The 19,771-nt window shown below is 41.8% G+C and overlaps 1 protein-coding gene across 7 annotated transcripts in view; it reads right to left on the bottom strand.

The window, feature by feature from the left end:
- SDK1 (sidekick cell adhesion molecule 1) overlaps positions 1 to 19,771 on the bottom strand; it is a 586,517-nt gene that overhangs the window by 321,254 nt on the left and 245,492 nt on the right. For all 7 annotated transcript variants that reach the window (XM_083413291.1, XM_083413295.1, XM_083413296.1 and 4 more), the window contains exon 6: positions 19,372 to 19,505. In XM_083413291.1, the coding sequence (XP_083269417.1) occupies positions 19,372 to 19,505 (134 nt within the window). The remainder of the gene's footprint in view (positions 1 to 19,371; positions 19,506 to 19,771) is intronic.

Genomic DNA, 19,771 nt, shown 5'->3' with positions numbered 1-19,771 from the left:
ACCCAGACACACGCTGCTTTAAGATCCATTGACTGATACCATTTTAAAGGCACTGTCAACAACAGCAAATACCTCTGCTATTTGACTGGTCGTAAGTGACAGCATAAATCCACATTCCAATCTGTAGCAAAGATGTATAATTGTATCAGACTCTCTTGGCAAAATGAAGCCTGCATTATAATCCAGAGAAGAATTCCGCAGACACCGTAATGTCCAAAAAGGTCTGTCAGATCCCATCATAATATTCCTCTGCATTAGCTTCTGAAGTGCAAATAGCTCTCTCCATCAATGAGTGCAGCATCTGATGTCTCATCTGCTGCTTAATCAAAGGCTGCCTCTATTTCTTCTTGTCCTTGTTCCTCCTGCTTAATTCCGGGGGGGGGGGGGGGCTGCTATATTCAGATGGTACTCATGTCTATTTTGCAGTATGTTCAAGCTTTTCCTACATGTATATGTAGGAAGCTATATGCTATCACTCAGGCACTGACATGTTTTTATATGTTTTTATTTTTAATTGTGTTGTTTTCCTGTTGATGTTTTTTGCCAGCCTGGGCTCCTTTGGGAGGAAGGGTGGAGTATAAATTCAACAAATATTTAATAATAATCTTGCATGATCATTTCATTTCAAAGCAAAAAAGATTTTCTTTACAGAAGAAACAGACACATTTATGCACATTGTTTCTGACAACCTTGTATGTGTATGCGATGGGAGGGGGGCGGTGGTACTGGCACAAGATGAAACTGATAATCACCATTTCCCCCCTTTGAGCTTCCTTTATCTGATACATAAGCTTTAATGCAAAACTATATATGCCAGCTGGCAACGCCCCTGCATTTTCACATACTGTGTGCTCCGTGTAACTCCATTTACTCCAGGATTTCCTCAGCCGGAGTCAAGGTCAAAAGAGATCCTTCCACAAGCATAATCAACTTCAGTGATCATAGACAACAGCAGCCAACGATAATAATTACCTCTAGACTAGTGTCATGGCCATCTAGAAGTTTTTCAGAATCAGGCCCAGAACATGAACTAGGCGGTAGGGGAAATACAACTTATTATTTATTTCATAACATTTACACACCGCTTGGTTGTAATATATAAATAAATAAATAAATAAATATAAAAACAAAAGCACCTCAAAGCAGTTTACAAAAAGATAAAACAGTAAAATCTATAGAAATTTACAGCCACCTTTCTACCGAAGTTCAGTGAAAGTGATGTGGTCAAAAATTCATGAAAGTGAATATTATAGGGGAATTGTTGGACCCACTTGACAAAATTAGCATTTATGACTCATTAAAAAGAGTGCCAGACAGATCTAAAAGTGAACCATTTTATTCATTTTTATGTGGGATAATCAGTTTAGGAGATCTATATCACTATCAATATTTATAGATTCTTTGCCCAGGTTATTCAGACTCCCATGAGATAAAAAGAAAGTCAGGTTTGATGCATATGCAGTCCAAGACACGTACGAAACAGTATACATACAAATGTAACAGTTTTACTGCCGTCTCTCTCAGGGCCTAAGAGAATCTGTCTCCAGTTTCAGTCACAATCCTGAATGGTGGCAACAGGGTGACAAGCACCTCATTTACACTGCAATCCAAATCCCAGCCAGACAAAGCTCTGTTCCTGCCTGGTGCAGCGACTGGGCTTCCATCAGGCCCAGTGCTGTCAAGTGGGCCCTATTTGGAGGCTTTGCATGGGCTGCAACCAGCAGAGATCCCATCCACATGTTCAGCAAGTGAACTGGGGAGCTCTCTGTCAAAGGAAAGATGCTGGCTCTGTGGGTAGAGGCTGGCAGAGTGGTAGGGCTGGGTAGAGGGACAACTCTGCCCCATTAAAACTCCCCTCCGCCCCAATAGGGTTTTGATTGCCTCCTTAGGTCCTGTAAAAAGGTACACGATGGAGAAGCTGCTTTATCCATTATTTGCAGAACTGGGAGCAGAGAGAAGCATGTTTGACATTGACTCAAAAATTCAGTGTTCTGTTACATTTAGGGTATAGTATATTCTTTTTGTCTCTTTCACATATCCTTTCAGCTATCTTTTAAAGACTCAGTTTAATGTCTCCAATCACCTGGAAAAGATTATCTGCAATTTTAATCACTCTCTACAAATTACCTCCAGCAGTAGCTGCTGGACTGTCACTCACACACTGATAACTGGGATAAATCTGCTATGTCAAGGGAGAGCTGCTGCCAGAGTCAGAGCGTTTGGAAATTCAGAACTTATACCAGGGATGGGAAACCTGTGGCCTTGCAGGTGTTGCTAAACTACAAATCCCATCATCCTTGACTGTTAGCTATGTGGCGGGAGCTAATAAAAGTTTGGGAGTCCAACAACATCTGGAGGGCTGCAGGTTCACCATCCCTAATTTACACTGCTCATTAACTCTGGTTGGTGTTAAAATCCTGGAAGCACCAAATCCTGGAAGCAAGTCTATTACTTGTAGAGTGATCTTCAAAATGTACTGAGATTTTGGATGAAGTAAAAGTCAAAGCAAATCTGAGGAGCAGGGGTAGCCCATCTAATTTGGCCACCTGAGGCAGAACAGAAATTATCGCCGCCGCCTCCCACCACCACCACCACTTCCACCACTGCACCCAAGCTCTCATCAAACTCAGTGGGAACCAGGGTGCTCCTCAAAGCATGGTCACAGGAACGCCCTGGTTCTTGCCAAACTTTACAGAAGCCGGGACACTTCTCAAAGTGTTGTCACTCAGCTTGTCTGCCGAGAGGTGGGGAAGATGAGAGGCAATGTCATGCAAGGTAGTGTACACTCCTTCCTAAGCAGAGGTTGGATGGCCATCTGTCAGTGATGATTTAGCTGAGATTCCTTTCCAACTCTACAAGTCTGTGAATCTACTATCATCCCAGATTTTTGCCTTGCTGGCTGTGGATGATGGAAGATGTACAGTAGTCATAGAATCATAGAATCATAGAATCATAGAATCATAGAGTTGGAAGAGACCACAAGGGCCATCGAGTCCAACCCCCTGCCAAGCAGGAAACACCATCAGAGCACTCCTGACATATGGTTGTCAAGCCTCTGCTTAAAGACCTCCAAAGAAGGAGACTCCACCACACTCCTTGGCAGCAAATTCCACTGTCGAACAGCTCTTACTGTCAGGAAGTTCTTCCTAATGTTTAGGTGGAATCTTCTTTCTTGTAGTTTGTATCCATTGCTCCGTGTCCGCTTCTCTGGAGCAGCAGAAAACAACCTTTCTCCTCCTTTCTAGTCAAACAACATGTGGGGCGACGGGCGACAAAATGATGGATTTTTTTTTCCATACACAAAAAGCTTTTACTTGCTGCTGCATTGATTAGTAATCAAGGGGGAGTTTGCTAACAATTTCCATAAGGATGGCATTGCACCCCTTTAGCTGTTATAAAAACCTGGGGAAAACAAAAGGCAAGCTTTAAGAGGCAAACTTACTAACACTGCATCTCCTCCACTGTTCAAAATGCTTCAACATTTGCCAAAAGAAAAACTACGTATGTGTGTTTATAGTTGAAAAATGACTGTCTCAGCTACTTGTCATATATCCCATTTTATGAAAAATTTAGCTTACATAAAATAGTTCCTCCTTGTAGTTTTGCAAAGAGCTTCTTTGTTAAGAAATAATGAGAATGTAAAGAACAAGTAAGTGACACTTTTAGCAGGTAATGCAAACACTTCCCACCCCACAAATTTGCCTTACAGTGGTTAATAGTGGATAAAACACGGGATATGAATCCAGTTTCACACACTGAGCAAGTCATTTTTAGACATTATGTATATAGTTATTACTGAGGGCTCAACCCTGCAAGAAGTCCACTTGCATGCAGAAACCCAACTTCTGGATGTGGATAGCCTGATATCAGTTGCCTAAACTCTGGAAACCTCCAAGTTAGACTTCTGAAATGCATTGTACTTGGTGCTGCCTATGAAGTTGATTTGTAAGCCACGGCTAGCACAGATCACAGTTGCTAGCTTGTTATCTGGAACAAGAAAACTTGAATGCATAACACCAGTTCCAGTCCCATTACAATGACTGTCCATTTCTTTCCCAGCCCAATTCAAAGTGCTGGTTTTTATCTTTAAGGCTTCAAGACTCCTATACCTAAAAGGCCACCTTTGCCTGAGCCCTGAGATTGTCACATGAAGCCCTTCTTTGTATACCACTTTTAAGGGACCTCCATGGGAGGTCAGAAAGGTGGCAAGAAGAGAATAGACCTTGGTAGGAGCCTGTTGGTGGAATCATCAGATAGATGCCAGGAATGACATTTTTTGTTTTCCTGGGCATTTGGATAGCACAATTAATATTTTCAAAAAATGCAATTCTTATTAAGTTTTTTTGAAAAGGATAGTTATGCAAATCATAACAATGACACAGGAAACACAAAGATTATAGCAAAGGTAAGGGGGAAACACTGACCATTGCCTAGTCTAATGAATCTGTCTTTTTTCACAGGCTCATGATGGTGCAGCATAGAGTTCCAAAGTTACCATCCTGCTAGACTCAGATGTCCTGTCTTTTTAAATTTAAGAATGACAAACGTGGAATCTTGCCAGTTTTTTTAGTGCCTCTGCTACTCCATTACTGTATTTATTAAGATCAAACAGAAACAAATAACACATGTCCTGTTTTGACGGTCATCTGTGAAAATGAACTTTTTGCATTAGTTTTTCCAAGTTAAACAGAAACCATACTTTCCCATACCAAATCTCCACTGCAGCCTTTTCCAAATGTTTCTAAAAAGACATGATGGTCAGTCTTGCTGCCATCAGTAAATATCCAAATAGTTATGTGTTTTTGATATGACTCTATTGTTAAATTTGTTTTTAACAATGCTTGTGGTTTTATTATTTGGTTTGTGGTGTTATTTTTACTTTGTTGGGACTTTTTTAGTGGTAAGTGATAGACAAACTCAAAAAACCTGATCTAACCTAAGAAAACCATAATAATTCTGTTGCACGGTCTGATCACTTAAATGCAGCCCAAGTAGAAGAACTTTGTAGAGTATATATTGATACAAATACCAGGAGACTGAATTTTCCCATCTGATATCACACAGTAGACCCTAGTAGTCCTGCCATAAAATAAAGGTAAAGGTAAAGGTACCCCTGCCCGTACGGGCCAGTCTTGACAGACTCTAGGGTTGTGCGCCCATCTCACTCAAAGAGGCCGAGGGCCAGCGCTGTCCGGAGACACTTCCGGGTCACGTGGCCAGCGTGACATCGCTGCTCTGGTGAGCCAGAGCCGCACACGGAAACGCCGTTTACCTTCCCGCTAGTAAGCGGTCCCTATTTATCTACTTGCACCTGAGAGTGCTTTCGAACTGCTAGGTTGGCAGGCGCTGGGACCAAACGACGGGAGCGCACCCCACCGCGGGGATTTGAACCGCCGACCTTTCGATCAGCAAGTCCTAGGTGCTGAGGCTTTAACCCACAGCGCCACCCGCGTCCCTGGCCATAAAATATTCACTTTAAAAAAGGTAAATGAAACAATCACAAGAAAAATACAACTTTTATGACTAGGTTTCCTCTAGAATTAATGTTGCATTCAGTAAGCCCATCACTAAAAATATTATTGGCATAACACTACTGGTGGTTTTTTTTTGGGGGGGGGGTAGAAATCTTTGTAACAAGTAATAGAGTTCATGTAGCTTCCATGGCCGTGCAGTTTTAGAGCGGTATAAAGGGAAGCAAAATGTGTGTTCGCTTTACTGAGGAAACAATAGTTGACAAATGATTTTGAGAGTAAGTCTAATTAGGCTGCCTCATGATGTGGACTTAAAATAATTTTAGTTGCATTTGCTGCTTGGGTGGGCTTTCTGTGTTGGGGTAAACTGACATCCCAAAGGGTTATGGGTTATTTGTGGTCAGGCATCTAACAACCCGAGGAAATGCTCACTGCGGGACATTGCTACTGAGCGCTAATGAAATTTCTAGTTCAATAATAGAATAAATACCATCCATTATCTGGGAATTTTTAACTTTTAACTTTGGCCTTGTAACTATGCTAGCAACTGCAGTCATTTTATTAAGAGCCTCATCAGAGCCAAAGTTATTTTATAATCCTGCTTTCTCCATCCACAAATGTCAGTTTTCATTGAAATAAATGTTTCTAGTTAGCAGAAAGAAGCCTATACGAAGCAAGGCATGTGCTGAGGCTCACTTCCCCCTCTTGAATATAGTTTTCTCTTTCGTCATCCAGGAAAAACTGCAGTCACAGATGCACATGGTGAGGAATTGCACACACAGCTACCAACTGTGGGGTTCGGGGACTACACATGTAATGGCCACTGAGCCAGCAGGGCCCCCAGATGCTTAGCTTTCATTAACAATAAAAAGTCAATCAGACATTCCTGAAGAAAATTAGAGCACAAACCATGGAGATAACTCTAAGGTTTCAGCACTCGCCAGACAGCACTATTGCCAAAGAGGCTTAACCAAGATGATCAAGGGTCTGGAAAGGAAGCCTTATGAGGAACGGCTGAAGTAGCTGGCTATGTTTAGCCTGAGAAAGAGGAGACTGAGAGGAAATACGAAAGCCATCTCCAAATATCTCAAGCACTGTCACATGGTGGATGGAGCAAGCTTGCTTTCTCCTGCTCTGGAGGGTAGGACTCAAACCAATAGCGTCAAGTTACAAGATAGGAGATTCCGACTAAATATCAGGAAGAACTTTCTGATAGTAAGAGCTGTTCAGCTGTGGAACAGATTTCCTTGGCAGGTTGTGGACTCTTAGGTAAAGGTAAAGGACCATTAGGTCCAGTTGTGGCTGACTCTGGGGTTGCAGCACTCATCTCACTTCACTGGCCGAGGGAGCCGGCGTCCAGCTTCCAGGTCATGTGGCCAGCATGACTAAGCCGCTTCTGGCGAACCAGAGCAGTGCACAGAAATGCCGTTTTCCTTTCTGCCGGAGCAGTACCTATTTATCTACTTGCACTTTGACGTGCTTTCGAACTGCTAGGTTGGCAGAAGCAGGGACCGAACAACGGGAGCTCACCCCGTCATTGGGATTCGAACTGCCAACCTTCTGATTGGCAAGTCCTACTCTCTGTGGTTTAACCCACAGCGCCACCCGTGTCCCTGGTGTAGACTCTTACTGGATGCTTTTAAGTAAAGGTTGGATGGCCACCTATCAGGGATAATCTAGTTGAGGTTCCTGCATTGCAGGGAGTTGGACTAGTTGACACTCAGGGTCCTTTCCAGCTCTACAATTCTCTAATTCTCTGATTAATCACTTAATGACTGTTGCTAAGCAATCACAGCAAGAAATGCTGATCAGTCTCACCTGCAATTTGGGAAGGGGACCTCTAGGGGCAGCAGAAAAAGCAAGATTGGCTTACTGCTGAGATTGGCTTACTGCTGAGATTGGCTTACTGATGCTGAGCAGGGGGGGTGTATGGAAAATGCACCCAGAAGACAAAAATGTATTGAGGAGTTAGTGATCTGACACAGTTACCTTTCCTGCCTCTGTTTCTTCCACCTCCCCGCTCTTACTAAGTTTTTTAATGGTGTGAGAACAGTTTTTAATGTCCTGAGAATGTTAGGAGGAGGTGAAGCTGCACACGTAGCTGCCTTAATCAGTTGTGGAGGATAGTGCTGGGCACTTCTTTGCTGTTGGACATTGTTTTGAGAAAGTGAGGCATTGGGAGGGAGTGGCTAATGCATGATCTGCACATAGCAGTCTTGGAAGCCACACAGGCGATCTATAAAATGGGACAGTTTGGGCAGAGTTTCTTTGAAGCTTGCGCATGGACTGATCGGCCACAGGGCCATGCAAAATGAAGCTACCTGGGGGAGTTGCTTTGCCGCTTCTTGAGGGCTTCCAAGTGGCAGATTTGAAGTGCTTGCTTGGTATGTATATATTGCTTGCCGTTTTAGAATAAAATCTTTAACCTTCTCACTTGTGCATTATGTATTGCTTCTGAATCTCATTTTAAAAGAACCACCTTGCCTTTGGCAAGATGGGGAGGTGGTGTCTTGTGCTATATTTGTTTAAATACTTTTATCCTTGTCCAAATTATTTCACACTACCCGAGTGAATAAAACACAATTGGCTGCTTGGGTATGTTAAACTCAAAAGTAATCCTTTAAAATAAACAAGACTTAGAAAAAGTCCTACTTAGGACTTTCCTACTTTTTTAAAAAATGGTACTGTTGCAACATCACCGCCCCCAGTTTCCCATGTACCCCACTTAGCTACTACCAGACTACTTGGCATCACTGGGCTGTTATTCGTTATTAATAAAGAAACTACAAAGCAACAACAGCAATAAAAATAATTTGTAAAATGAGTTTCTGAAGATACTGCGAATATTCTCATCTGTCCATTTATGGAGGGGGGAGATTACGATTTTTAATGTAACCAATTTTAAACTGCATAAATGGGGGGAGGGAATGAGTGACTATCTGAAATAAATACCATCTAGAGGATTGACAAAGAGGGAAAGATCACAGTTGCTGAAGGCTATCTTCAATTAATGGGACTCAAAGCATCAGATTAAAGGAAAACAATATTCTATGGGAGATAACATGGTGAAATAACATTCCTAGGAAAAAGAAATGTCACATTTAAAACAGTTGTGCTCACTTGCTTACATGCATCCAGGTTTTAACACTAGCTTATTCTTTCCTATTAATAACTGCTCTCTTATCATTAGGTAATCCCCCCAGTGCTCCTTCTCACACTTAGTATAGTAAAAGGTCCAGAGAAAAGCAAGTAAACCAAAATACTTGTACAGAAAAAAAGTTTTCCAGGTATCATTCTAATGGCAAATCAGCACAGTTTGTTCAAGGCTACATTCCCCTGGTTGGCATGCATAATTGATGTATGTCACATTTTATATAATGATTGCAAGGTAAATTCAATTTTATATTTTCCTTGTTTTTGTCCTCCAAGAAGCTCTTATCATCACATATCAATTCCAGTGCACAACAAAGATAGGAAACAAATCACTCCAATGAATGTAACATCAAAACTGATTAGAGACAGAGAAAGATTAATTGCTTGTGTCAGAAATAAATAAAGGAGGTAGGATGAGATTGCTATTGGATTCTAAAATATAGTGTGTGTGTGTGAGAGAGAGATCAAATATAAATGCAGCACAGGGCTATAAAGTGATTTTTTAAAAGTTAAATTTAGAAAGGCCATATTACAGAATACCTCAAAAGAACTTTTGTTTCAGTAAGATGAAATAGTAATGGGTTGGATACGGCTGCAAGTGCTGGTCTGAAAACATTAGCACAAGAGTTTATGCAACACTATGATGTGAATTCTACAGCAGTTCTGCTGCTTCGGCTTCCACAGGAGGTTGCATGGGTGGACGAACACCTTTGGATCTAGTTTAACTACCCTGCGTGAGAATAGTAAACAGTGTGTTCTAGTGTGAGGTGTGAAACAGAGCTCCCATGAATAAGAGATGCCTTCTGCGTGCAGAACGGCATATTTGGATCCAAGTATTTCTTGCTCTGTGTCGTAGGTCTTAGATGCAGATGGAGTGAGGGAGGGGGGAGCCAGGCCAGACCACAGGTGAGGAGTAGCTGACAGATGACACTGGGGAGGGATCTAGTGACCTGGGAAGCAGAACCCAAGAAAGATAAGCCTGGGAAGGTCCTGGCAGGTGCAGGATATATCCTACCTCCCAAGCAGGACTGTAACTAACTAAACACTTGAGAAGTAACTATGTGCAAGAAAACATTCCTGCGGTCAGCTAGCTAGGGTGGAGCCTGCTGACATTTCCCCAGCAATAGAAAAACTACATTTTGGGCAAGTACAAATGCACTCATTGAGAATGGTGTTCAGCACCCATTTGCCGAGGTTGTGGCAGTCCATTTTGGGTAGAAGGCTGGAGCCTTCCTCACACTGGAAGTGAGGCAGTGTCATTGTTAGCAGCCGATTTTGTTCTGATTGGGGGAGAATTTTGTGATTTGTTGACTTCTAGGAGGGTAGCGGGGTCTGTTCCATGGTTTGTTCAGCCCTGTTTCCAAAAGTTCTGAAATGATTGTTGTAGGAATGTGCTGAATATTTCCTGTTCGGTTTCTTGTCATCTCTCTTATGAATGATCAGTATCTTGCATTTATTTCTGTATTTAACTAGAATGTCTTTCAGAACGTCTTCTCCAAAAGGTTTGCCAGCCACATAGGAGGCAATGCAAAAGTTAACACAGGGCTGTGTATCTGCTTCCCAGTGTCAAAGCCATAGACTGTCTGGCCACTACATCAGGTATGGGGCACAAGATGCATATTCATCATAGCATCTACTGTGAATGTTGCTGAACAGTGTAGATTCAGTACGGTTTAGCGGGGTGACTCATATCCTGAGTAGGGTTGTCTAAGAGGTCATCCACTCACATTGAAGATGCACAAGCAAACATTGAAGCTGTGCAAGCTGCTCAGATGGCCAAGGCATTGGCTTCCTGTGCCCTGTGGATGACATAGTCAAGGCAGTGTTCATTGGGATCCTTCAGCTGGGAGTCTCCTTCCCTTGGAAGTAGAGCCTTGGAAACTACAGTGAAAAAAGTGAATCCACACTGGGCAGTTTAAGGGAGTCCATGAAATCAGAGTCTAGGTAGTATAGCTTATTAGCGAGCACCATCACTTTTTTACATTGGAGGGGTAAATCTCATTACGCCCTGGTAACTTTTTTGAGCAGGGCTGGAACTGGAACGTCCAGCACAGAATGCTGTGGTTCCTTTAGCATTTTAGCTTTAGATGGAATTGGAGATGGCTCTGCAGGGGGATCATTAAGCTCTAAGGTAGCGAAGGCTTTACCCAGGAAAGGAATATAATGAGACTCCTGAAACAGCCAGTGGGAGGGTTGTTGGGGAGTTAGTGGGTTGTCACTCCATTCATCTTCGTCTTGATCCATGAAAGCAAAAGGATCAAAGAACTAAAGACTGTTGGGATTGTGCTCAGTCTTGGGTTACTAGATTAAGATCCTTTTACATCCCAAAGGGATTGAAAGACTAGGTTCTGGTTGTAGACTGCAGTCTGGCTGAAGCAGATTCCATGGAATGTATGTTAGGTTGCCCAGAGTTGAGAGAGGGCCTTTTAGGCACTGTCTGTGCTTTCTTGCCAGCAGGTCTTGTCTGAGATGATGAAGAGGCTTTTAAAGCAGGCAGAAATTCAGCTGTAAGCTTGATTTGATTAAGCACATCCTCAGACAGATGTAAGGTATTCATAATAGCTGGAGGGGGGGGGACCCCAGAAGAGCCCTGGTCCATATTAGTAGCTGGAGGAGAGGATTCTTCCTCATCTGATGATTAAGAGGGGCTATTGGAAAGTAGAAAATGTGTTTAAAGCCTTTTGCTTGCCTCTTTTCCTTTTCCCAGTTGGGATCTTCTTCAGAGGAGGGGGTAGTGGTCTGTTTCCCCCCAGTTATTTAGCCCTCCTAGCCTCTCCAGACTGATTATTATTTAAATGAATAATCTTTTAAAAAGAAATCCCAAATGCTGAATCGGAATGGATAGCAGGGGAATATAGCACACCTAATCGATATATGAGTGGGGTGGATGAAATCTGCTCTTAAGTGAAGATGTAAGGCTTTCCTTCTGGAGAAATGGCTTTAAAAAGCTCAATGAAGAGGTTTCCTTTTTGTAGAAGGGAAGAAATGGCTTTCGCGCCAAAAGACGTAGCTTGCATGTCTCTCCAGGCTTCCCCTTGCATTCCTCCTTCACTACAGCTGCTGCTGTAATGGAGAAATTCCCTTTTCTCCCTTGGCCAACCACTTACAGCGGGAGGAAAATGATGAAAATATTAAGATTTCTTTTTAAAGAACAGCAGAGAAAATGGGAAGTGGGTAGGTAGGGGAGCACACTCCTATAACAAGGAAATAAGCTGCAGAAAGCTTTAAACTTAATGATTAAATAAAAGTATAAGAAGAAGTATTGAGCAAACTACTTTAGAAATACAAGATAAAATATTTTTTAAAAGGTAAAAGCCTGAAAGATCAGAGGGAGCTTGTGGCAACTGGCTGCACTTTGACCGGAAGGCAGGAGCAGAACTGCAGAACTACCTCCCAAAAGGTTGCTGCCTGCCTTCAATCAAGGGGTGGTTCTGTCAACCCATCCTGCTGACCTGAACTGGTATTGTGAGAACAGTTTTCACCTGCTGCCAGAAGTATAACAAAGAGGGAACCAGTCTGGGAGCAGCCACTGAGAAGGCCTTATTCTGCATCCCCACCAAGCGTGCCTGGTAGGGGACGACCAAGAGAAGATCTCTGCTGAAGATCTCAGAGCCCAAGCAGGTTTGTATAGGGAATTATGGTCCTTCAGATAGCCTGGCCCTAAGTTGTATAGGACTTTATAGCCTAACAACGTCAGATAGTATCAATAAGCAGCTGACAAAGCATTGTAGGGTAAAGGAAAGCAAACTGTACTCTTCCAGGCATGTACTAATTCACAAAAATAGGCAATCAACTTGTCAGCAGAAGGTAAAAAATGCTGGAAAGATTCCACTCCAGCAGCCCTGGCCTCCATATAGGAGGGATTTGTAAATGTTATTCTGCAAAACAGAGATACAACAATAGTGTCCACGATTGTTCAACACATCATACATGGAAGGCAAACTGTATGTAATGTGTTGCATGGAGGCAGTCAGCCCAAATACATCCATGCCTGGCAGGAATCAAACCAATCTTGTGCATGTATTAACTCCCTTTGGAACTGGGGAAAAACAGGGAGAAAGATCTTGGTGGCAAGGGAAATTTCAATATGGCAGCAAATTATGGATAGCATGTCTAGTAATAGTATCCATATAGATCTAGCTCAGTTCCTAAACACTTGTGCAGCTGCTTGAAATTAGCTTTCTGGGTGACAAAAGAATATTGAATGATTGCTGGAGCATACAGCAGATATTCGTCTACATGACAAGAGCAGTGGAGAGAACAAGTCAATGCAGAATTTCCCCCGGAATTTTGCTTGACAGGAAGAAATCTTAAAGGTTATCAAGAAAGTGAGCAAAATGAAATGTCATTATTTCCAAGACAGATTTAAACATGGCACAACTCATAAAGCGCTCTGATTTGGGGCTGCGCAAGATTTCCATCCTATTTGTTGAGCGAACCAATGCTGTATAAAGTTGAGTCACAGCAGAGAAATCCAATCCCCCCCTCAACTTCTATGTACCTTTTCTTCACATGAAAAAACAATCTTATTGGAGCATTAATTTCATTTTTGTGAATCTGATCCATGGAGGCTAAGCAAATGCAAAATCTGCAGCCCCGCAACCCAGCATGAACTAAAAGCAGTTTGACAGGATGATACAGCTGGTCTAAGCCTGACCCTGGCATTGCAAAGTCTGTTACATGGGGGATTTGGCCTGCCTTGCTTTGTTTTCTTCCCACTCCCTACATCTTAGCTGCTGGAATTCCCATCAAAAATTAATGCAACAATATGTTTCAGACACTCCATCTGTAGCCTTAACATCTGCTGAGTCTACCTCCCCATTAAAACCTCAAAGTGAAATCCTTTCTCCTCACCTGCCATTCCCTCCACTTTTGAGCACACCTTGATGGTAGATTATTGTTTAGCAAGATTTACTTCCTCAGTTGAAAACACCAAACAATAAGTTTATCTTCACAATGGTGATGAAAGGAAGACTGTACAGAGGGAGGGGGGATTGTAAATGAGCAGAGGGGAGATTGCTAAAGTAGGACAGCAACTTGGGACTAGTTCTTAAAAGGCGAGCGTTTCAAAGGGTGGTAAAACATTCTGTTAAAACAATAGATAACACATGAATCTGCCCTGTGCCCTGAGATCATCTGGGGTTCAGGTTCATTTGCTTATTGAGATTGGGATGGGGAGGCTGAAGAATGGGCCTTTTCTGGTGTGGCACCACTTTTTAGGCTGTGGCCACAAATCATGGTAAACCACAAATCCCAGCACAGGGAATAAATCTCTCCACTCATGGAGGGAGGGTGGAAGCGAACCATTACCTCTTGCTTAACATTAGGTCTGGACTAGGGTTTGGTTTACTCTTCTGGTTCTACTGGCTGTAGTTTGCTGGAACAAAACAAACCGCAGTCCCTGGCTCAGACATAAGGCAACATCAGGGTCATGGTTTGCTTCCTCCATGCACTAACCACACCCCATTAAGGTTTTTTATGAGAAGGGATATAAATATATTTGATAAATGGTTCAGACTAATTTATTTGAATTACATGGTGGAGGCATTCAAAATGTTTGGGTAAGTATAATTTCTGATGAATAGGAATGCAGTTGGCACCAGAATATTAACAACAATTTTATTATTTGTACGCTGCCCATTGGACTGGGTTGCCCCAGCCACTCTAGGTGGCTCCCAACAAAATATTTATAACACAATAAAACATCAAATATTAAAAACTTCCCTATAAAAGGGAATGTTGTAGGATATTATTTTGGGTACTTAAATGTAGCACCATAGAACCCTTAATATTACCTCCTTCTAGAGTTTGTATTATAAATAAGGCTAACTGAATCACTAGACAAATTTGAGGAAGGAGCTATTTAATGCAATCTGGGCACCTCTGATGCCTTGGGACAAAACAGCTTGTTACTACAAATGGAAACTGGCTAGGCCAACATGACATCCGTATATTTCAAATTAATTACAATATAACCAAACCAAGAATTAAATTTCAGCCCCCTCACTACTTTAATCTTATCAACAGGACAATGGGTTCCTTCCTTTACATTTGCAGTGCTTGGGAGGACGATTTATCTTCGTTAAATAATAATTGGCTTTATTATCTTTTGACTCTTCAGAACCACAGGCTGGCAAGGTTTTTAAAAATTTCATCAATCTTATTTTGCGTTTTTCAAAGCTGGCACTGAAAGCTTGGAGGGAAGACGTCAAAGCCTGCAAAACACATTGTATCTCCTAACATTATGAATTGGGCTCGAGAATATCTAATTTACTAATACATCTACTAAAGTGACAGGCACCTCTATATTTCATAACTTGAACAAGGAATTCCAGAAGCAAAGACCTGAATTGCAGTTTCAGATGATTAGTGTTGCAACAGGAATCCAACCTTCCAAAAACACTTACAAATGCTCACCTTTTGCAAACTTGCTTTTTCAGCCATTTACTCAATCTACACTTCTTGTGTCTTTCCACAAAGTGTTTGAAGATAGACAGAGATATAATGTCGCATTGTTAACACTTCTAACGATGGGATACTGTATATTGGTTAAGAGATACATATCAGGCTCTGAATTTTGCTCTAGACATAACTGGCCATCAGAGGGGCCAGGATAGAGGATTAAGGATTGAGGGGGCTCAACATGACGTGACATTGCGCACAGGGCCCTCTGAACATTGAGGCAGCCCAGCCCCCTCAAAAAAAGATTGGAGGGAGGGCACAGTGCCTCAGCCCCCAGGAGCCAACGCTCTTGTTGTCCATCCCCTACGGGGTGATTTGGGTGACAAGTCTTGTTTTTTTTTCTGGCTTGTAAATTCATCTGGGGGCCTATGCTGTTAGCTGCTCTGAGCCCGGTTTTGGCTGGGGAGGGCGGAATATAAATAAAATTTTATTATTTATTGTTATTATTATTTTGTTCATCCCTTGTTTCCTTCTGCTTGTCACTGTGCAGATTAGTACCACCACAACTTTTGACTGGAATCCTGGGCACACCTTGCTCTGCACTATTTCAAGGAGGTGTCCCTGAAAACGCACAGTATATCCTGTCCATCACATTGTTTTGCTGTTTCACTTTTTCTTCTTCTTACCTACCCCTTTCTGACCCTTTCCACTACATTGCGCCACAGTTGCACATGCCTTCATTTTCTACTGATTTTTTGAGGGGGGTTCTTGTCTTCCTGCACACATGCACACAAGCCCACGATATCAAATATATAAAAGGATGTCACATAGAGGAGGGAGAAAGGTTGTTTTCTGCTGCTCCAGAGAAGCGGACACGGAGCAGTGGATCCAAACTACAAGAAAGAAGATTCCACCTAAACATTAGGAAGAACTTCCTGACAGTAAGAGCTGTTCGACAGTGGAATTTGCTGCCAAGGAGTGTGGTGGAGTTTCCTTCTTTGGAGGTCTTTAAGCAGAGGCTTGACAACCATATGTCAGGAGTGCTCTGATGGTGTTTCCTGCTTGGCAGGGGGTTGGACTCGATGGCCCTTGTGGTCTCTTCCAACTCTATGATTCTATGATTCCATGATTCTATGATTCCTGTTGTTGCTTCTCTCCCCCGCCCTCCTTGCCCCTCCTGGACAAAGCCCACTCTTTTGCAGGCTCAATGGACTGAAATGAACACACTGTTAAGAGCTGGTCAACAGTGGGGCGGACTCTGCTTCATTAGAGCTTCCAAAGCAGAGGTTAGATGACCATCAGTCAGGGATTTTTTTAGTTGTGATTCCTGCTTCACAGGGGGCTGGACTAGATGAACCTCTGGGTCCCTTTCAACTCTACACTTCTACAATTCTATTATTCCTGCCTGGTTGCAATCCTGTTCAGCTTTATTCATGTCTGTTGAGTTTAGTACATTTATTGTTTCCTTTCTTCTCAGTTTCAATCTCAAGGCACACACCATTATATTGTTTTCTTTAAAAAAAAATATAGGTTAACACCTTAAAAGCATTTCAGCCACTCCAGTACTCAAATATCATCAAAGCAGTTCTTATCAAGATTATGACCTTTTCATTGGCAAAAAAAAAAAAAAAAGGCCTCAGATTTCAGTTTCTCCTGTTATTCTCTAAATCATTATCTCCCCACCCTCACCTCTATTAGTCAAAAGACCACCTGTGTGGACTTCAAATCCCACTTTTATTTTCTCCCTCTTCATTTTGTTTTCTTCGCTATATGTCCATGCCATTCTTTGTAGCCTACGGTGTGTTGCAAATGTTTTATTCACATGGCCACAGACTGACTATTCCCAAATGTTAATTAAGATCAGAAAATGAGCTGCAGAGTGCATTAGTGGTTATGTAATACAGACCATTAAAGCCTGCTTTATAGATGAATGTCATTAAATTCTAAGTATAGCTGTTTTTCCTCTGCTGCCAGGGGGGAAAAAATGAGAGACACGGCACCTTTTATACAAGATTTTTCAGGCAACTTAGCAAGGTGGAGGGGAACGTAATTATCAAACCCATTTTGTAATGTAAGAGAAGAAGTCTGTGCCAAAAGCTGCAAGGTTTTCTGGGTTTGGCTCCTCATTATGTGACAGTAGCTTAGTTCATCCCTAACATTGAGCCAAACCATGGTTTAGCATGAACGCTCAAGTTCCCAGAGATGCAAGTCATGCCGGCTTGGTTCTCCCTCTCATTCTGCTGCTGCTGCTGCACTATTGGAAGTTTAGTCATGGTTTTGGTTATTGTGTCATCTGAACATGGGCTTGTGGTTTATTTTATATTGAAGTCTTTGAGCTATTGTTAAGGGAAATTGCCAAAAATGACACTGCTCACAGGGGTTGCCATCTATCTGGTTTCCCCCTGACATTTAAGTGATATCTGCCTGGGCACTGTTTCTGATGGCCGATTACCAACTATGTCTGGGAAATTGTGTGTGGCAACCTTTTGGCATGAGGAGGTTGGTATAAGCAGTGACAGGAGCAGCGGCATAAGTTAGTATGAAACTAACTTCAGTTCTGCATCCAAAATATCAGCATGGCTTGCAAATCCTATGCCATTTAAAAAGCCCATCAACCAGAAATAGCTATATAGAATCCGTGAAGATAGACAATTCTAAAATGTGTGGAGAAGTCTACACCTCACTCCCATCTCACAGAACAGCTGGATCATGACACTTATGCCACTCCCAAGGTCCCAATAAGCTCTGCTTGGCATTGTTTTTTCCATGGCAACCCTGCATTTCTTATGCGGCTGACCAGCAGGCCTAGTTCAATCTGTCGTTTCTTTAGCAAAACACGTGCATATTTAACTAACTGCTCTCGATTATCACTGGACTGCTCAACAATTCATCTTTAGAAAATAGACCTTAGGCAAGTAGATGCTTTGGTCACCAAAAAGCAACCATTTTACCTTTTAAATTATATGTATTAATCATTTTTTTCTAAAAAGAAAGAATCAACAGTAGATGCTGGACATAAAAAATACAGAATGTGTGTGTGATATAAACCAACCACAGAAGCAGTTGATCTGAAATGGTATGAAATCAAGAGCAGCAAAATACCAGTAACTCAACTCACGAAGAGAAAACATAAACAGACTTCTGTTTAGAACAGGTATTTAAAATACCCCTTCAAAGCTATTCTTTTTCTTTTGCGATACAAACTGTTTAATGCAACCCTTTCATTTTGGTGATCTTTGCTGAGAATAGTTTCACTTGTACAAGGTACTTTTAAAAAAGGAGAAAAGTATCCACTATACTAACACTATAACACACCTTTTAAAACCTATATTAACCCATTAATAAGGAAACCAATTTCATTTTGCCTTACTTGCTTCACAACATCTGAACAACATAATACTGGCACAAAATGCCTGTTTCCATCCATCATCTTTTGGAATCTGTGAATATAACAAGGATGATTCCCTGCCTAGTAATTTTTTGGCTATCACACCTTCACATGTTCTAATTCAGATCATACAGCAGGATGCCCATTATCTCATTATCTGAGCCATAGTTTGCACAAACCTCTAATCACACAGACCCACTATCTATGTTTCCTGTAGGTAAGGTTTAAAATGAAACTGCAGTGGTTTAAAGGACCCAAGGATCTGCTAGGAGGCAGGTATACCATAGTGCAGTAGCATCCTCAATCATCAGCATATTAGGGCTCATCCATACTTCCGCTTACCCCATGATAAGGAAGCACAGGTCCAAGGGGTTTTCTGCTTGACCAACATTTTCCATGCATGGATCTGAGTGATTTTCCCCTTGCCCTGTTCCTTTCCCATGGAAAACCCACAACACATTGCAAATGCTTCCTTTGGGGCACAAATTATGATAAAAGCCACATCTAGATGCTTCAAGTGAGTGATATTGAATGTATGCGCTGGGTGTGTGTGATGTGGTCATCACTTCAGTTAAGAAGTCATCATAGAAAAATACTAATAGCATAAGCTTTTCAAAGCACACAAAAGAAAAGAATGCAAAAGTCCAGCTTTAAAAAATACTGGTTGATTAAAGAGTTTTCATTCATTTGGGCACCCAAATGTGTGGCTTTTTTGGTATGAATTTCTGCAAGGAAAGTGACAGGTTTAAACCCTGAGACTGACTCTTCTTTGCTTAATGCACACTTAGAATCCGCTAATCAAAGAAAGGCTCAATTCCTTCCAGGGTCTTGCTTTTTGTAGGTAATACTGCTACCTCCAAAATTGCTGCTAAAGCTATTTTTTTGTGGGGGGGAAATGTCTCTCCATGGAACACATGTCATCCTTTTCAGAATACATTTTTCAAAATCAGTACTCACCTGTCACACTCAGGTAAATAAATGGGCTTGTCTTATTCTCTCCGTTTTTTTCATTGACTGCCTGGACATAGTAGCACCCAGCATCCGCTGCTGATGTCGCAAGAATGACCAACTGATTCTCTAGTGTGATGGTTCTATTTGGAGGAAAAGGCAAAACAGGGTTTGTTAAATTAGGACAAGAAGACTAAAGTTGCAAAATATATCTCTCAAATCTGGCAGGCTTGCAGAGGAAATCCCTCTCAAACTGCCTGGAAATCATTGAAGTTCATTGATCTCTCTTTCTTTAGATTTTTTATGACAGAGGCCAGAATCTAGAACACTCAGGAATGGGCAATGACTTGCTTATACACAGTGGGATTTTTGAATATATTTATTTTAACCCCATGCTATATCAGAAACT

Source organism: Podarcis tiliguerta (assembly GCF_965153285.1).
Source record: "Podarcis tiliguerta genome assembly, chromosome: 14".
Classification (NCBI taxonomy): Eukaryota; Metazoa; Chordata; class Lepidosauria; order Squamata; family Lacertidae; genus Podarcis; species Podarcis tiliguerta.
Note: the sequence above shows the minus strand (reverse complement) of the source record. Positions and strands in the feature narration are given on the sequence as shown.